The sequence below is a fragment of the Branchiostoma lanceolatum genome, chromosome 9 (assembly GCF_035083965.1).
Source record: "Branchiostoma lanceolatum isolate klBraLanc5 chromosome 9, klBraLanc5.hap2, whole genome shotgun sequence".
NCBI lineage: Eukaryota > Metazoa > Chordata > Leptocardii > Amphioxiformes > Branchiostomatidae > Branchiostoma > Branchiostoma lanceolatum.
Window position 1 is genome coordinate 5,469,414 of NC_089730.1, and position 16,983 is coordinate 5,486,396.

The 16,983-nt window shown below is 41.7% G+C and overlaps 1 protein-coding gene across 1 annotated transcript in view; it reads right to left on the minus strand.

The window, feature by feature from the left end:
• The window catches only part of LOC136441535 (inositol hexakisphosphate and diphosphoinositol-pentakisphosphate kinase 2-like), a 35,546-nt gene that overhangs the window by 5,096 nt on the left and 13,467 nt on the right, over nt 1-16,983 (minus strand). Inside the window, exons 12-23 of the mRNA XM_066437876.1 lie at nt 13,643-13,742; nt 11,627-11,777; nt 10,742-10,863; nt 9,913-10,028; nt 9,088-9,296; nt 7,939-8,162; nt 6,827-7,069; nt 6,037-6,138; nt 5,014-5,136; nt 4,228-4,389; nt 2,465-2,563; nt 587-610 (exon numbers count right to left, since the gene is read on the minus strand). Coding sequence (XP_066293973.1) covers nt 587-610; nt 2,465-2,563; nt 4,228-4,389; nt 5,014-5,136; nt 6,037-6,138; nt 6,827-7,069; nt 7,939-8,162; nt 9,088-9,296; nt 9,913-10,028; nt 10,742-10,863; nt 11,627-11,777; nt 13,643-13,742 — 1,675 coding nt within the window. The remainder of the gene's footprint in view (nt 1-586; nt 611-2,464; nt 2,564-4,227; nt 4,390-5,013; nt 5,137-6,036; nt 6,139-6,826; nt 7,070-7,938; nt 8,163-9,087; nt 9,297-9,912; nt 10,029-10,741; nt 10,864-11,626; nt 11,778-13,642; nt 13,743-16,983) is intronic.

Below are 16,983 nucleotides of genomic sequence, written 5' to 3' on the forward strand. Positions count from 1 at the left end.
CTCTAGAAAGAAAAATCCTGGTTTTGATAACAGATATGGTTAAACCTGTCCACAGTGACCACTCCAGGAACTTGGTCACAGTAAACAGATGTAGACAATATAGACAGGATTCTTGATTGCTTGAGTCAATTGAAAAAGAATCTGAGGAACCACCAAAAAAACAAATCTGCAAAATGTCCTAAGGCCACACCAATCTTATTTGTTGCTTCTCGGGTTTTATGAAATAATGCTAAATTGAATATTACCTTCAAGTTGTAAAAAGAGTCTGAGGGCTTTGCCTTGGTGTAAACAGTTTTACTTGTAGGGAATGATTAGTAAAATGCAAGTTTTCCTTTCAGCTTTCTGTTTTCATCTTGACTGCTAGCTACATTTCTATTTCAAACTGTCCAAGAATCAAGAAAATAAATTAGTGTGGCCTTAATATGGTCACTAGCACTGGTTTGACTGTATTTCAAACAACACAGTGCAAGTTAGAGGCAATATACATGACCACAGTTTGACACCACATGCCCAAAGCAATAGGCCACTCTCTAGTCTAGCACTAGATCAAAGCACAGAGCACAGGACAAGAGGAATCATTCAGTACCTTGCCCATGACCAGAGTATGGAGCTACAAAAACAGACGCGAGAAACCATGCGTTAGAAAGGGCCACTTCCAACAGGTCTGACACTCTTAATCGGTCATGTGACAATCAACCAATCAAAGCAACGGCTACAAATTACATTTAGCACATGGGAGCTGTTATTGGTTGATAGTCATGTGACAATCAACCAATCAAAGCAAAAGCTACTAACTAGCACATACAGGTACTGTTATTGGTTGATAGTCAGATGGCAATCAACCAATCAAAGCAACAGCTACAAACTAACACATGTGAGCTGTTATTGGTTGATAGTCATGTGACAAGCAACCAATCAAAGCAACAGCTACACACTTGCACATGCCAGCTGTTATAGGTTGATAGTCATGTGACTTTTTGGCTAGACAGAGTTAGATTGAACACAGAATTCAAAAATAGAGAATGAGGGTAGATGTAGTAATAAGATGTTTATGAGAAAAACAAATTTGATTTCCACTTTAATTTGGTGCAATGGGAAGAAATGAAATAGAGCTAGAAATATCTTGTATCCTATCATTTGGCAACATTCAAGAACTAAAATTTGAATGTGTCAGACCTCTTGAATATCATGAGAAAGATGACATGACAAGCAACCACATTCTATACATAATATACAGAAATACTGGTTACGGACAAAACATCAACTATGAAGGGTTTCATGACTAAGTCTAGACCCCAAGATTATGAGTCTATAGTAATGGAGATATACAATCATGTAGTAATGCAGTCCAATAGATGCAAGCCAAACCCTAACTAATGATGGCATGCTAGGCTTAATGCTGCTGTTATGGGCCGTAAAACAGAATTCAATCCCAACAAACTAAAGACGTTTCACAATAAGCTATAAGCTACAAAAAGCATATAGTATAGTATAGTATAGCACACTCAATAGTGTAAACATTCATTTTTTGAATCGTAAAAGCAAAGTAATTTAAGACTACTAAAGGAAGGAAAATAGAATAGGCACCAAATATAGAGTCTATGCAAGACCTTACAGGACAGTGAAATTAAGACCCCTTACGGAAAATGACAAGACAGGATGCGAGTGAGACAAGATTGTACCATCCTCTTTGCCAAGATGCTCTGCTTCTATATTATGGCATAATACACTAGCAGAGACAACCATGGCAAACACCCCTTAGCCATCCATCCTTCTGGGACAGTAAGCATAGGACAGCTGTTAGCTAATCAAATACTCTCCTGGCTGTTGCTCCAATCACTGTTATCAGCCAATCACATCCCTACTTACAGTCAAGATGAATGCTGATTGGCTGGTAACTTATCCTGGGACAACAGCTTGGAAAGAAACACCACCAGAAGGAATGATTGCTAGCTACTGTAAATGCAGAAATGTTTGCTTGGATTTAATTTCACGGTATATAGGGAGAAAATGGAGTGTTCGCGGTGGTTTTGAGTTCGCCTTAGAAACGATAGTTGCGCTACAGTCACACAACGGAACGGCTTTTTGCTGTGGTTTTAAGCTTCCGGTAAAGAATTCACAAGGAAAACCAAGAAGTTCATAAAACCACCACAAACATTTCTGCATTTACAGTATTTGGCCAAGGCAAAGTTTATCTGAGTTGGTAAATTACAAAATGAGAAATAAACTGTTTTCCAACACAAAATATGAAGAGTCAAATTCTTTGGGTTGGAGAACAGCTTATTTTTCATTCAGGCCATGGCTTAGTGTTGCATAAGGTAAATAGCAGGTCTGGTAAGAGAGGGTGAGGATGTTGAACTAAAGACAAATCTTAAAGAATACGACAAAGACAAGATGCGTGTGAGGCGAGTTTGTACAAGACTCCAGAAGAAGAAGAAGCAACAGAAAGACCGGTGGTTCCAACCTCGTGCCAGGACCGAGCCAGCTCCCGGTAAATTCCCGCCGGCGTCAGCGGCGTGAAAACGCCCGGCTGGCGAGAGTGACCCGACCCGCGGTGTTCGTCCTAAATGTGCAGCATCGGGAGAGGGTGGGGAGGGGGGCAGCAAGGGTGCAAGGAGAACAGGCAATAGGTACAAGATTTTAAGTCTGACATCTTGGCACAAAGCTACTGTTTTTTAAACTTCTCACACCACAAATCATTGATTTTGAATTACAGGCATGCATTAGGGATCGTGTCAAAAGATCTGATGAATTTTAAACCAAATTGATTTTGGTTAGACATTAAGCACATATTTATGGTTGGTTATAGAACTTCAAGCAACTTTGAGAGATGTCAGTTTCGTAGTTAAGTAACACCACTGCAAAATCACCGCACAAGGGATACAGTATGTGATGCAACAGTCTCTCTACAAGCAGGTTCATGTAGTGAGGACTTGACAAGGAAAATATGGCCAAAATTCCACACCTACAAATTTTAAGTCATGCATTATGTTTTGATAAAAAGAAGGCAACTATACCATAAAATGCTCAAGCAAGACCAAACGTTTCTTTGTTTTCCCTACATTAATGATGTTGAAAATCGTTAAATTTTCATTAGAATTTAAAACTGTGGACTTCCAATGAACTTGATTTTTTTTGGCACTGAACTTTTTCTAGTCAGGTTTTGGCGATTTGACATAAGCCTTCCTTGTGTCAAACCCTTGCAGAAATTTGATTCACATTTAAAACTGGACTTCCGATGATATGAAGGTGGTCCTCAAATTTTCTTGTCAGGTTTTGGTGACTTGCCGTCAAGCCCTCACATGTTTTTGCAGAGCCAATGATGTACACAAGCATAGATACGACTAGTGCAATGCTGCATCAGCAAAGTGGCAGGGAAAGAAGGCCTATGGCTTGCCTTTTTACTCATTATGATTGTGCAATAGCCACATAACATAATCTTGCATGCAGTAGGTCCACATGCTAGGTACTCATACATGTCCATCAGTGTTTTGTTTTCTTGAACTGAGTGTTCAAAAATATAAATCACTAAGACTGAGTCAAGAAAATGAATCACTGATGAATGAATTTGAGTACAAGCCAGATGTTAGTGGAAAGCTTATGGAAGGATGAAAAAGCCTGTCGCATGCATTGAGTTATTGGAAAAAGGGGACCAAAATGTTTGAATCAGTTATCAAAAACCACCCACTGAAAACCACATCACTGCACCAAAGGCTACTACAATAATCTCCAAGCAGATATTGGGGGGCAAAATCATGACGGTTTTTGATTGGGCCCAAAGATCTGATCACTAAGCCAATCAGATCTTGAGGTCCAATCAAACTGTTGTGGTGTTGTACGGGCGTAATGGCAGGTTGTTTGGCCCAGAACTCAGGGGTCCTGGGTTTGAATCCCCTGACATGCCCCATTGACATTGTGCTCGTGGGAAGGGCACACTCAGGTGTAAATGAGAACCTAGCTTCAGATAGGACATTAAATGCAGGTCCCGTGTTTGAGGGGAGCACATTAAGAATCCACCACATTTATAAAAAAGAGTAGGGGTCCTTTCCGTTGTGAGTGGATTGAATAAATCTCTCCGGATATGCAGCTTGTAAACTTCAGTACAAACCTGGTGTGTTATGCAAATAAGCGGTTTACAAGGTATGCAACACAAAACAAAACGACACAATTTTATGCCCAAAGATCTGCTTGGAGATTATACAAAATCAGCGCTAAAAGGTAACCCACCGTTTTCTGCTGAATTGGCACCGGGAGTGTCGGAGACCGTGACGGATCCCTCTCTCCCCGGCGTCTTCCCGCGCTCGAGGACTCCCGTCTTGCGTGCAGTTTCTCTCCCTTCGGGGATTTTGGAGACTTTGGCGATGTTTTTCCGTTGGTTCCTTCTTCCTTCTGTAAGAATTTGTGCACAACACTCTTGACAATGTTATCGAATTGCAAGCCATTTCATCCTCATTATCTACATCAGTATCACTCCAAAATAACCCCATCAGGGGTAAAGTAGGGGGGGTGGGGGTGAGGTCCCAGGCTAGGGCGGGCAGGCCTCCAGCCTGGCAAGGAACGACTGGACAAGTATTTGAGTGACTTCATAAAATGTAAGGACAAGGAATGATTGGACTATGCAATGATGACGATTCTGACAGTTTGCTAACTTAAAGTTAAACTTCTTTTCTACTGTAACAATGTCTTCGCACCTTTCTATTTGGAATTTTTTTCCACTTTCACAAGAATTCATCCTACCTTTCTTCTAAGCCCATCCCTTTCTTAATTCTATTGGTAATTCTACAAAAACTTGCTGTTGTATATTCCCATATCTAGCATTATGTATGGCTTACCATTTCTCATTTTATTTCAAATTTGAAAAATCCTGCAAAAAGTGTAGAAATTTTAATCTTTGGAGTTGAGACACATAGGAGGGAATCAAGTCCACATAGAATCATTTTTGATTTGAAAATATCATTACAAAAGTTTAGCTTCAGAACTTTCTAGTAAATGTACAAGACCAAATGAACTAACGGTTGGGTCCAGTGGAATTGGTCGGAATCCGGGCCCGACCACGAAGTTGTCCTCCTCGTTGAAGCACTTTGCACCAGGACTGAAGTGGAGCTCTACATGGAACCGTGTCTCGGAATCAGGGTCCTGAAACAGTTGCAAAAAAAAAGACCATGTTTACAGGTTCAAAACTAAGTCATCGTGATAATGCATAAAAGGTGGTTCTTTTAGCTGACAGTTGTTTTTCATGCAACATGTCCAATGGAGCCTATTGGCAGTCATCATCAGTCGATGTGCTTTCGCGGCGACAGGGTTATACCGCCCTTTACGGGGTGACATACAAATGTACCCTTTCGTTGGCTGTTATACAAGACGGGGATGTGCCAGGTCTCCCGTCCGGGTGATTTGTAGTGAATCACAAACACCTGACAGAAGGATTTGGACCATCGCACACCGGGGCATGCCCCTACTCTTTTTCGAAAGGTGTGGTGGGTTCTGTTACGGCGTGTGGCTCTCCCCAAACACAGGACCTCCATTTAACATCCTATTCGAGGGACGTCCCTAACCCTAGATGAGCTAGGTACTCATTTACACCTGAGTGAAGTGAGGAAAGTCATGTTAAGTGCCTTTCCCAAGGGCACAACGTCGGGGCGCATGTCCAGACATGTATGAGGGCAGCCCGGGATCGAACTCGGGTCCCCTTGTTTGACAGTCGAATGTTCTATCCATTACGCCGGCCACACGACGCCACTAATTGGCAGTAATACACTGTATGACATTCTATGCTTTGTACATAAAACTCCCTAATGGAAGCCTCACTTCACATAGTGTATCTATGGCATTTTCCTTCTGTTTGCAACAAATGAAAATTGAAAATAAACTAAACTTAACAAAGGTCTTGTAACCGAAATTCGCACAACATATTTCATTGACATCTGTCAACATATGTAGATGATAAGAAATGGAAAATCTATATTGCTTCAATCAAAAAAATTGTTTCAATAACCTTTATAAGTACAAACACATAAAACATTGTGATCTACTTACTGCCTTGGGATCCTCATACAGCATGATGACTATCTGAGTCATGTAGTTGAGCTCTGTTACAGCACTCATGTACTCCAGGGCACGCTTCCACTGCTCATCATCCTACAAGGGGGTGAAAAAAATGAATGTATTTTTGTACACCCACATGTGTGAAATAATATTTTCAAGTAAAAACATTGGTAAGGCCACATCAATTTAATTTCTTGGTTAACGGATTTTTATTTTCCCCAAAAAATATTTGAGAAAAAAAAATCATGAAAACAGAAGAGCCAAGCCTTTTTTTAAATTTCTTTTTTGGAAAATAAAAATCTGTTAACCAAGAAATTAAATTGGTGTGGCCTAAGCAAGAAAAAAAAGTGATGAGCTACAAAGGGACTAACATTGAAGTAATAATTCATAATTTACTATTCCATGTCAAACATACTTTGATATCTGCAATTTTTTCTTGAATATTAAAAATGTTGTTACATCACTGGAGACTGAAAGAAACAAATTCAAAAACAGGAAGTTTTGCTGCAGTACCAAGTTTGGCCACCAGGAGGCGCAAAATCAACCCTGACCATCGAGACCACAACACCTACTGACATACCAAAATTAATCACATTATCCATCCAAAGATTCTTAGGATATTTCACTGGATATACATGCTCACATGCCCACAAACAAGCAGCGAGTAAAAACTAAACCTCCATTTTTCAAGGAGGTAACAATGCTCTTCACTGACAGACCCTAAGGCTTATGATGTACAATGTACTCTGAATGTAAGAAAAATGCACCAGATCATACTTACTGAACACAGGCCTCCGTATCTCAGTATAGACAAGAGGGAATGGATGTGGCTCTCAGAGGTGAAGTACAGTCGGGTCCGCACGTGGCGGTCGGGCGACAGGATACCGCGGGAGTACTTGGGGTTGAGTCGGTTCACGGTGTCGTCCTCTTGGGTCCGCTGTAGGTCGGCGCGTATTTTCTTCAGTAGCGGCGTGCAGACGGCTTGGGCTATCTCTAGCTTCTCCTGCTGCATTATACCATACTCCTGGGCAGGAGGAACCAAACAAACATGGCAATCAGAGATGGCAGACTTCACCCCTCTTAACCATACTGCAGTATTATACCATACTCCTGGGGGAGGAACCAAACAACACATCATTAACACAACATTAACTCATCAACAATACCTGCTGTATTATACCGTACTCCCAGGACAGAAGGACCAAACAAACGTGGCAATTAGAGATGGCCAACTTCACCCCCTTACCCATACTGCTGCATTATACCATACTCCTGGGGGAGAGGAACCAAACAACAGATTATTAACACAATGTTAAGCTATAAACAATACCTGCTGTATTATACTGTCACTCCTTGGGGAGGACCCTACATGACAATCAGAGATGGCAGACTTCACCCCCTTAGGCCAACTGTAGACTTGCGTCACTTAACAGGCACGCATCGGTTCGCTACCGGCGATGGTTGTCTTTAGACCTACGGGTGGAAGCACAGTGGCCACCCGTGGCGCAGGATATTACAGTCGAGCGTGATTTGAAATGGCGAGAGAAGAGTCCCTTATTTTTGTAGTTCATATTTCTTATGTTTGCTACACGCGTTTTCCGGCATATGAGACACCGCGTACGCGCCCAACAAATAAGGAGGGTGAGACGCATGTACAGGGACGGGCAAGACCCGGGCTTGAACCTGGCGGCGTTCGTCCTCGCCTTGCTGGCGGTACTGCAAGCCGGGCACGTTGATCGGGTCATAGGAGAACACCAAAGAAGCAGCCACTGGTGGCAGGCCATTGCACTTGAAACATTCGAAAGCTTTCAACGACAATAGCACAAACGTGTCAGAATAAGGAAAACATATTTCTATCGCTAGCGCAGGCTTATTAGCATATCATTAGCATACCTGTGGAATAATAACATCCGCCAGGCTCTTGGACAGCGTGTACAGTTCCATCATGTGGTCGAAGTTGAGTCCAGAGTTGTGCATGACGTCGTACTTGATACAGTCGTACACATCAGGGATCTTACTGATGTCAAACTGGCCACTCTTCAACTTGAAGTCCTTCTCCAGTTTGGCCCAGCGACGGTGCATCAGCTCCAGGGTCTCACTGTGATACAGGATGATGTCTGGGGCACGGGAATCATGAAGAGTTAGAGAAAATTTAAGGTCAAGCTATGACACTATGGAATAGATTGCCATCTTCTTAAGTTCACTCAGGATTATGATGTTTGAAGGTATTGGAGCAAAATTCATGTGCTTTGTATAAAAGAATTTTAGGGAGCACACCCCAGTTTCTAACTTGCCCCCATTCAAACCTACAGTTAAGAGACTTTTTTCATTGATGCCGTATTGCATGACAAAAATTTACCCAGAAACAAAACAACTATAGAAAGCATGTGCTATATGGTCTAACATACCGGTATCTGATTTAGAAGAAAACTGTTACAGTATGTACTAGGAATCTAACAATAATGAAAATCCCGACGTATGTTGAAAGCCCATAGTGGTGACATCATCGGCCAAGCCGCTATGGCCGAGTCATTGTTTTCGGCCTCAGACCGATACCCAGAAGCAAAGACTAAGAAAAGCTTACTGAAAACAACCTGCAGTTTATAGGGGTTGAATTTTATACAAACACTGATCTAGATCCACTCTAATTTTCCACAAAGTAACTGGGCACAGAATGGCAGCTAAAAGCCCTTACTACAATCTGGGACTACAACGGACCCTGGTTGCAGAAGAACTGGGATATGCACCGTTAAAGTCATTTACAATGTTACAGTACCTCCTGGTGCTTTCTAGCGTATTTCTGTGCAGATTTATTGTAAATGTAGTAAGTTACTAATTAAATTGAAATTACTAACAGTATGCGTTTCCTAAAGTCTTCTTAGTTATGCTATGTTTAGATGCATGCCCACTGTGTTATCATCTGTGCCACTATACATGTGCACTTCTGCCCTTATTCTCTTGTTTTTCAAATAAAGAAAAAATTGAAATATAAATGATAAAGAAAATATTGTCCTTTTTTAACATAATAAAATGTTCCCTTACTCTTGTACTTGGTGTCCTCCATCCTCTGCCTGATCTGTGCAGTCAGAGACTGGACCAGCTGGTACACCTGGTGACACATGGTGACGGGGTTCTTTATCAGGTTAATGGAGTTCACCAGGGACGTGCTCTGGGTGGGCGCCAGCTTGGGGATGGTCTCCGAGTCAAAGTCGCTGTTCTCGCGCATGATCTCGTGAAGACGAGATTTGACCCTTGTGGAAAACATAGAAAATCATTGTTATCCTATCTTAGGCTGGTACAAATAATGACAATTAAAGGTACAGCTATGTAATTCCATTCTATTCTCTCCATCCCCCTACTACTATTCCCCATTTTCAGTCTCTACACTCTCGCCATTGAAAAACACCTCAGCTGAAGCTTTCCATTTTTTAAAGAAAAAAAAATTGCTTCACAAAAAAAATAAGGAGGTTTTGAAACAGTCTGTGTGAGGTTTAAGGGGGCAGAATTTGTACATTATGTAGTGGATAGCAACTTCTTAATTCACAACCAAGGCAGACATTCACAGCCAACATTTTGGTCTCTGTTTGTCACCATCCTCGCAGCAACACTGACTGGTACTGCAGGCTAGGTGTCGCTGCTTACAGATGTGGTTCCAAATGTTAGTCAGTATCGCCCTGACAAAGGTAAAAAATGGTCGCCGAAACATTGGCTGGAATTGTATGTCCCCGTTCTGAATACAGAACCTTGATATCGTGTGATTCTCAAACCTGATTAAATCATTCACGGTTACATCTGTGGGTAGAATTCAAAATGAGATCTACTTTAAATGTTGATAATGCATTTATATGGTATAGTAACTGAACCTACCTGCACTGGTGATAGTTGATGAACTCGCTGTCGTTGTCCAGGAGACCGTTCATGTTGGCACTCTTCACCATCTGGACCAGGATCGGCGTCAACTCACCCTCCAGGGCCAGCAGACCCTGGGAACAAGAGCAAGTCAGTCAGGGCTGACAACACTGGGAACAAGAGCAACTAGTCACAACTGACAACACTGGGAACAAGAGCAAGTCAGTAAACACCTGGCAACACTGGGAACAAGAGCAAATCAGTTAGGACTGACAACACTGGGAACAAGACATGCCTGAAATGCACTCTTCTAAAATAACTGTTTGAAAAATTAACCGGCCTGGTAGGTTGACTGTCAAAGTGATAGCAGTTGTGTCTATCACTGGATGTCAGTTTCCTTCTTATCTTTATCTTTTTCATGCCCACCTAGAAATCATATTGGGGAGGCCTCAGACTCAAATGTATTCTTTGTCAAGTCTGCATGAGTTCTGTATTATTATTTTTCAAAATATAAAAGAGCATAATTTCGAATATTCTATGACTGTATACTTGTCTAGTAACTCTTAGTATCTGTGGATGCATTTTAAATTTGTCAAATCAGAAAATAAAAATTAATACGGAACTCATATGAACTTGATATACGCACATGTACGACAGCCCCCAAAGCTTCAGAGAGTCACAAAACAAAACAAAATCCTAGAAACGCAGTACATGGACTGGTGCAGGTTAGGTGCAGGACAAGTAGACATACATTGTAAGAAAAACCTGCAAAGTTCCAATTTTACCTGCACTAATCTGCATATGCAGGTGGTATTTCGAGCCCTAACTAAGGCAAGGTGCCACAAACCTTGGCAAAAGCAGCTGCAGTCATCTGGACGCGTCCCTCATCCGAGGCGTAGATCTTCAGGTCGTGTCTGTAGGTGCTGTGGAGACGCAACAGTCCACAGCCGGGGAAACCTGCATAGTCACCTGTGGGCACAGACTGACGTATCAGAACGGTGGACTCAACTGTTAACTTTCAGCACTCAGAAGTAGCTGTTTGGCACACAATTTCCTATTGGTTACAGAGTTAGGCAGCAGGAAGGCTTAAGGTTAACTGATGATGATAAATTATTTATTTATTGAACAACAAGAAGACATTTAAATTGAGGTAGCTTTGCAGTTTGAGGGAATGAATTGTGCCACAGAGTGTTAACCTTTAGCACACTGAAGTAGCTACCAATTTTCTATTAGCAATGGGCCGGGGCTAGTGTGGCGTTGAATGGTCATGGTGGCTAGTCCAACAGACGTGAGATTGAGATGTCCCGGGTTTGATTCCTGGTGTTCCTAGCTAGACGTTGTGTCCTTGTCCAAGGCACTTATAACATAACTTTCCCCACGCCACCCAGGTGTAAAAATGGGTACCTGACTTTGATTAGGAGAGATAAGCTCCGCCTTTCAATACCGTGCCCTAGACACAGTGGATAACAATCCACTGTCCCTACCGACTCAAAAAAACTATGGAACTACCTTTACCTGTACCTTTTTTAATGGGGTGAGGTAGTAGGGAGAAGGTTGAAAAAACAATATTGCTCAAAATTAATGGAAATAGCTTTTGAAAGGTCCTACTGTGTTACATTTTCTTTTACTTGTGACCAATATAACACACGTTTTGGTAAAAAATAAACATGTAACTGTAAGCAAACACAATTGCCTGTTTTCTTAAAGACATGAATCTAATTAGATTCCTTACCTTGTCCTCCTGGGTACATGCACCTGAAGGCCCTGCCGAGTTCCTCTGCCTGGACCCTGCCCGCAGGGGTCAGCTCCCCTCCCCACTTCAGGATCAGGAGGATGGAAGGCTCGGTGGAGGGTTCTGGGAGGGACAAGAAACATTGGTCAAACTGGAGGCCATGTCTCTGAAAACTGTTACTGAGACAAACTTGGGTCTTATGGCCACACCAATTCAGCTTGTGAGTTCTCAGACTTGCAAAATACAGTCAAACTTGTATAAGTGCCCTAGCCTGGTGTCTTTGTCCTTGCGCCGTGCTGAGGGTGACGTGAAGTTCTGGCATTTCCAAACCAGAATGAATAGGGCTTTTCGATCCGGCTTTCCTGAGGTAGATTTCAAGGAATTTTCTGACAAATTTGAGGAATCTACAATTTAGTGAGCTCTGAATTCACAAAATTCCTCGAAATCCATTCTCAAGAAAGCCAGATGGAAAAGCCCTTTTCATTTCGGTTGGGAAATGCCAGAACTTCACGTCACTTATAATAATTGTACATGTGACCTAACAATTGATTAAATCAATCATCAGACAAGTTGCCGTTAGCACGGCACGAGTTCCAAATGGCAGGAGAATCCTGAACTATGACAGACTTATGTGAAACAACTGAGGACTTGACTTTGGGGTATATTTAGCAAAAATTTTCAATTTGAAGTTTTGCCTCCCTTTAAGAGACTGTGTCTACTGTGACCACTTTCTTCAAGCCCAATCAGGGAGATGGTCAGATGCAAGTCTTCTTCCCTGCCCTATAATTTTCATCTTGCTAAATTCATACTTTAAAATGTTTGAAAACCAGGGAAATGACTTGATGTGGCCTATAAGACAGCACATAAGATATAAATTGCATACCATAGATTGAAAACAGCCATCTACATGTGGCACACAAATGTGTTTGTAGGATAGATCGGGGTAAGGCAAAATTAGACCTTAACCAAACCCTACGTCACGGCAACAACAAAACCTAACTTAAAACCAAAACGAAAATGTGGAAAAGTTGGGTTAATCGAAACAACACCTGTATAGAAACGGAAATGAAAGCAAAATTTAGGAGGACTACAAGCGGCGTTTACATCTAGGCATAACTGCTGCTTTTGCAATTGTTTAGCTTTGCCAAAAAGTATTTTTATTGGGTGAGATAAGTTTGAGAGATGGAAGCAGTTACAGCAGTCCTTGGTAAAAACTTGCCAAAGCAGCAGCAAGAGCAGCAACAGAGCATAAATTTAGGTCAAAGAGACAAGGTCTGACCTAACGATCCCTGCTTCTCTGCCTCCTGACCTGTATGTAAACATACGTGTGAGACCATGTTAGGGGACAATCTGTAAACATACGTGTGAGACCATGTTAGGAGACAACCTGTGCACTTACTATAAACATACGTGTGAGACCATGTTAGGGGACATTCTGTGCACTCACTATAACAAACATCTGGTGAGACCATGTTAGGGATATTCTGTGAACTCACTATAAACATGCATGTGAGACCATGTTAGGGGACAATCTGTGGACTTATTGTAAACATGTGAGACCATGTTAGGGGAAATCTGAGCACTCACTATAAACAGACATGTGAGACCATGTTAGGGGACATTCTGTGCACCCACATTATAAACGTATGTGTGAGACCATGTTAGGGGACATTCTGTGCACATACATTATAAACATACGTGTGACACCATGTTAGGGGACATTCTGTGCACTCAATATGAAACATGTGTGAGACCATATTAGGGGACATTCTGTGCACTCAATATGAAACATACGTGTGAGACGATGTTAGGGGAAATTCTGTGCACTCTAGGGGACATCTGTGCAATACCTAGGTATCACAGAGCTCTACAGCTGCATTGTTGTTAGGTCTAGTAAGCTAAGCCTGCTTCCACATGTGACATCAAAAATCAGTGTATACATTCACTGTATATATTCGTTAAAACTAGCTTGCGTTCACGAAGCCACAAAGCCCGATAAAAACCCAGGTCTCCGACCCCAGACTCACCCCCGTCTTCACTGCTGGACTGTTTCTTGAAGCCCTGCGGCTGGTATTTCAGCTGGACCTTCCGGTTGATCCCAGAGAAGTGCCCATACCTGAACAACAACACATGTTACACCTGTCAGCGTTTCTGTCTAACAGCTTAACAACATGTACCAGGTGGCCAGAGATATATGTACATTTTGTACAGTATATGACTAGATGAATGAATGAATGTTTCAAACTCAAAACTACATGTAGATATGTGACTTGTTACCATTAAAAATGGAGGCATAGTTTTTGGTCCGTTTGTCTGTGTGCGTGTGTGTTAGGCCCAATATCTGAAGAACCTCTCAATGGATCGTGATGATATTTTGTATGTGGGTAGGTGTTGTACGTGTGGACGTGAAAGTTAAGGTCAATTTTAGGCCTATTCAAACCGACCTTGGTATTGCAGCAGAACTTTGGTCATTTTGTATCTTTTGGTTCTGCCGTGCGCACTGTAGTATTGTTTAGTTCGTCTTTCTGTGTTTAGATTGTTGTGTTCTTGTCGTTTTAAATCCAAGGATACCTGACAGATGAGACTGTAACTGAAGGATTGACTGAAACATAAATGTGCGAATGGTAGAGTGAGTGATGTTAGATGTAACTGCATTGAAACCACCCCAGTGGCCTGTTTTGCAGTGACAGTGCAGTGTGCTGTCAATAGTATTGTATTCATGTACATGTATCTCTGGCCAGTTTAACTCCACTCGTGTGGCTGCTACGAGCATCTACGGGGTTTAGAACATCACCCATGTAGCTTCTGCAAGCTCAAAGACGTCGTCTGCTTTTGTGAGATTTAACAAAGAAGACATATTCAGATTATCGATGTTTGCAACTTTTTAAACATTGGTGTATCTTGAAAGCACATAGCAGCCACTAGTGGGGGCATTATGAATACGAAACATGAAATACATCATAACAGCATTCAAACACTTAGTCTAATTGTAGCATTCTACACGCCAAACAACATTTTGCATCCATCAAAAAAGGGCTTTTTTTTTTACAAAGAATGTGCAAGATGCGGATACAACCAGTGACACAAAGAAAACAATCAACTCTAGTTCATTCACATCTATGTACTTTCTTTAAGAGGATGCAAATTTATGCAAATTTCTTTCAAACATCCAGCAAAGTCAGGCGCAGAAAGGTTCAAGCCAAGTTCAAGTGGAAAAAACTCGTCACAACAAGTCAAACAACTACGATCGTCAAACAATGGAGCATTTTTTCTGGCGGCAAGACTCTGTACGAGAGACAGAACTCAGCAATACACTGTACCTAAAGAGAAACCGTTCGACTGATTTGGGATACCTGCGCCTGCTTCAACAAAGAGGGATACAAGACAAGTTTGTGAAAGAGTTATTCCAGGTTTGTATTACCAACGATCTTGTGTGTGTGTTTTCAGCAATTTTGGACAACATTAAATTTTGATTTCTGTCTTTCGGTTTCTTTGGTATTACAAGAAGTCATCCTAGCATACGCACAAGATGGCGTGTACGCTAAATGTATTCTTCCCAGTGTTCTTTTGCTGACAGGCCAATGAGGACAGGCTACCATATGGATCTGCCCAGAGGCGTCGCCAAAAAATTCAGGGCTTTCAAATAGAGTTTTTTTAAAATTTGATTTCTGTCTTTCGGTTTCTTTGGTACTACAAGAAGTCAAATGAGTATGTTTTGGAGCAAAAAAGGGGCTGTCTCCAGGTCCCGTCCCCCCGCCCTTGGATGGAAATAGTTTTCAGCAATTTTGGACAAAATGTGAAAACTTGATTTCTCTCTTTTTGTTTCTTTGATACGGCAACAAGTTAAATGTGTATGCTTTGGATCAACTACAGGGCTATATCTAGGACCCGTTTCTCTGTCCTTAGATGGAAATTTTCTTGTTGGAACGGACAAAAATTTTACCTGATCTGTCCCAAAATTCTGAAGTTTGTGACATGAAACTGATGAAAATGTATTTTTGTAATGCTTAAGATGACAGCTTTTCCGATGAAAATTAACAACATGGGCTCTCAAACAATGAGTGGGACGGGACAAAAATTAAAGCTGGAGACAGACCTTTTCAAGAACGCGGCCAAATTTGAATACATTCTAGCATACGCGTGTACGCTAAAATATTTTCTTCCGAGTCTTGTTTTGGCATTTTCATAATCAATGAGAACTGGCTGCTATTTGGATCCGCCCCCGAGGTGTTGCCAAAAAATTCAGGGCTTCCAAACATAGTTTTTTTTCTTCATCGCTCATTGTACAAACCTTAGAACTGCGGAAGAGAAATGCAGATGAGATAGAGACGACAGTTTTGGCATTTTCATAATCAATGAGAACAGAATTGGACCCGCCCCAGAGGTGTCGCCAAAAAATTCAGGGCTTTTTAAACATAGTTTTTTTTTCTCATCGTTTGTTGCACAAACCTTAGAACTGAAGAAGAGAAATGCAGATGAGATAGAGACGACAGTTTTGGCATTTTCATAATCAATGAGAACAGGTTACTAATTGGATCTGCCCCAGAGGTGTTGCCAAAAAATTCAGGGCTTCCAAACGTAGTTTTTTACTTCATCGTTTGTCGCACAAACCTTAGAACTGAGGAAAAGAAATGCAGATGAGATAGAGACGACAGTGACTATAACAAGGTTTGCCATGCAAGAAGGTGAAGTTTGGAACATTGGGAGGGCAAACCTGGCTTGCTCCGGGAATAATACCGAATTCATCAACGGCTCTGATGGGCCCCTTTTGGTACAGAAACAACGGAGACAAGAAAGGACAGAAAGCCAAGAAGATAAGACTCGTAAGTGAGAGAAGAAAGCCGAGAGAGGTTGAGAGAGGACAGAGGGTGATGCCGACAACACAGACAAGACTTGGACAGTCGTGAATATAGGTTCATAAGGTTGGGAAGGTATTGGAACGTAAATTTCTTTTAACACAACCAAATTATTCTACATGCCAACGCATTGATAACTTACAATGTAGGGAGGCCATTTAGATAAGGAAAACTTCATCAGGCATTAAGCAAAACAAAGGGGAATTTTGACGTTTGGGCGTTGACTGGCTGAGTGTATTAAGGCTAGTGGGCACGAGATCGACAGGTTGTGGGTTCGGTTCCTGACATTTAACTGGCTGGAGGTTGTGTTTATGGTACTTTCTTCACTCCACTCTGGTGTAAAAATGGGTACCTGACTTTGGTTGGGGAGGTAAAAGACAGAGGAAGGAGGGAGATGGGGTCCGCATTCCAATACTGTGTCCTAGACACAGTACATACATGTACATGTAATAACTCACTGTCCCTATGGCCTCAAGGGCTATAGGACTACATTTACCTTTA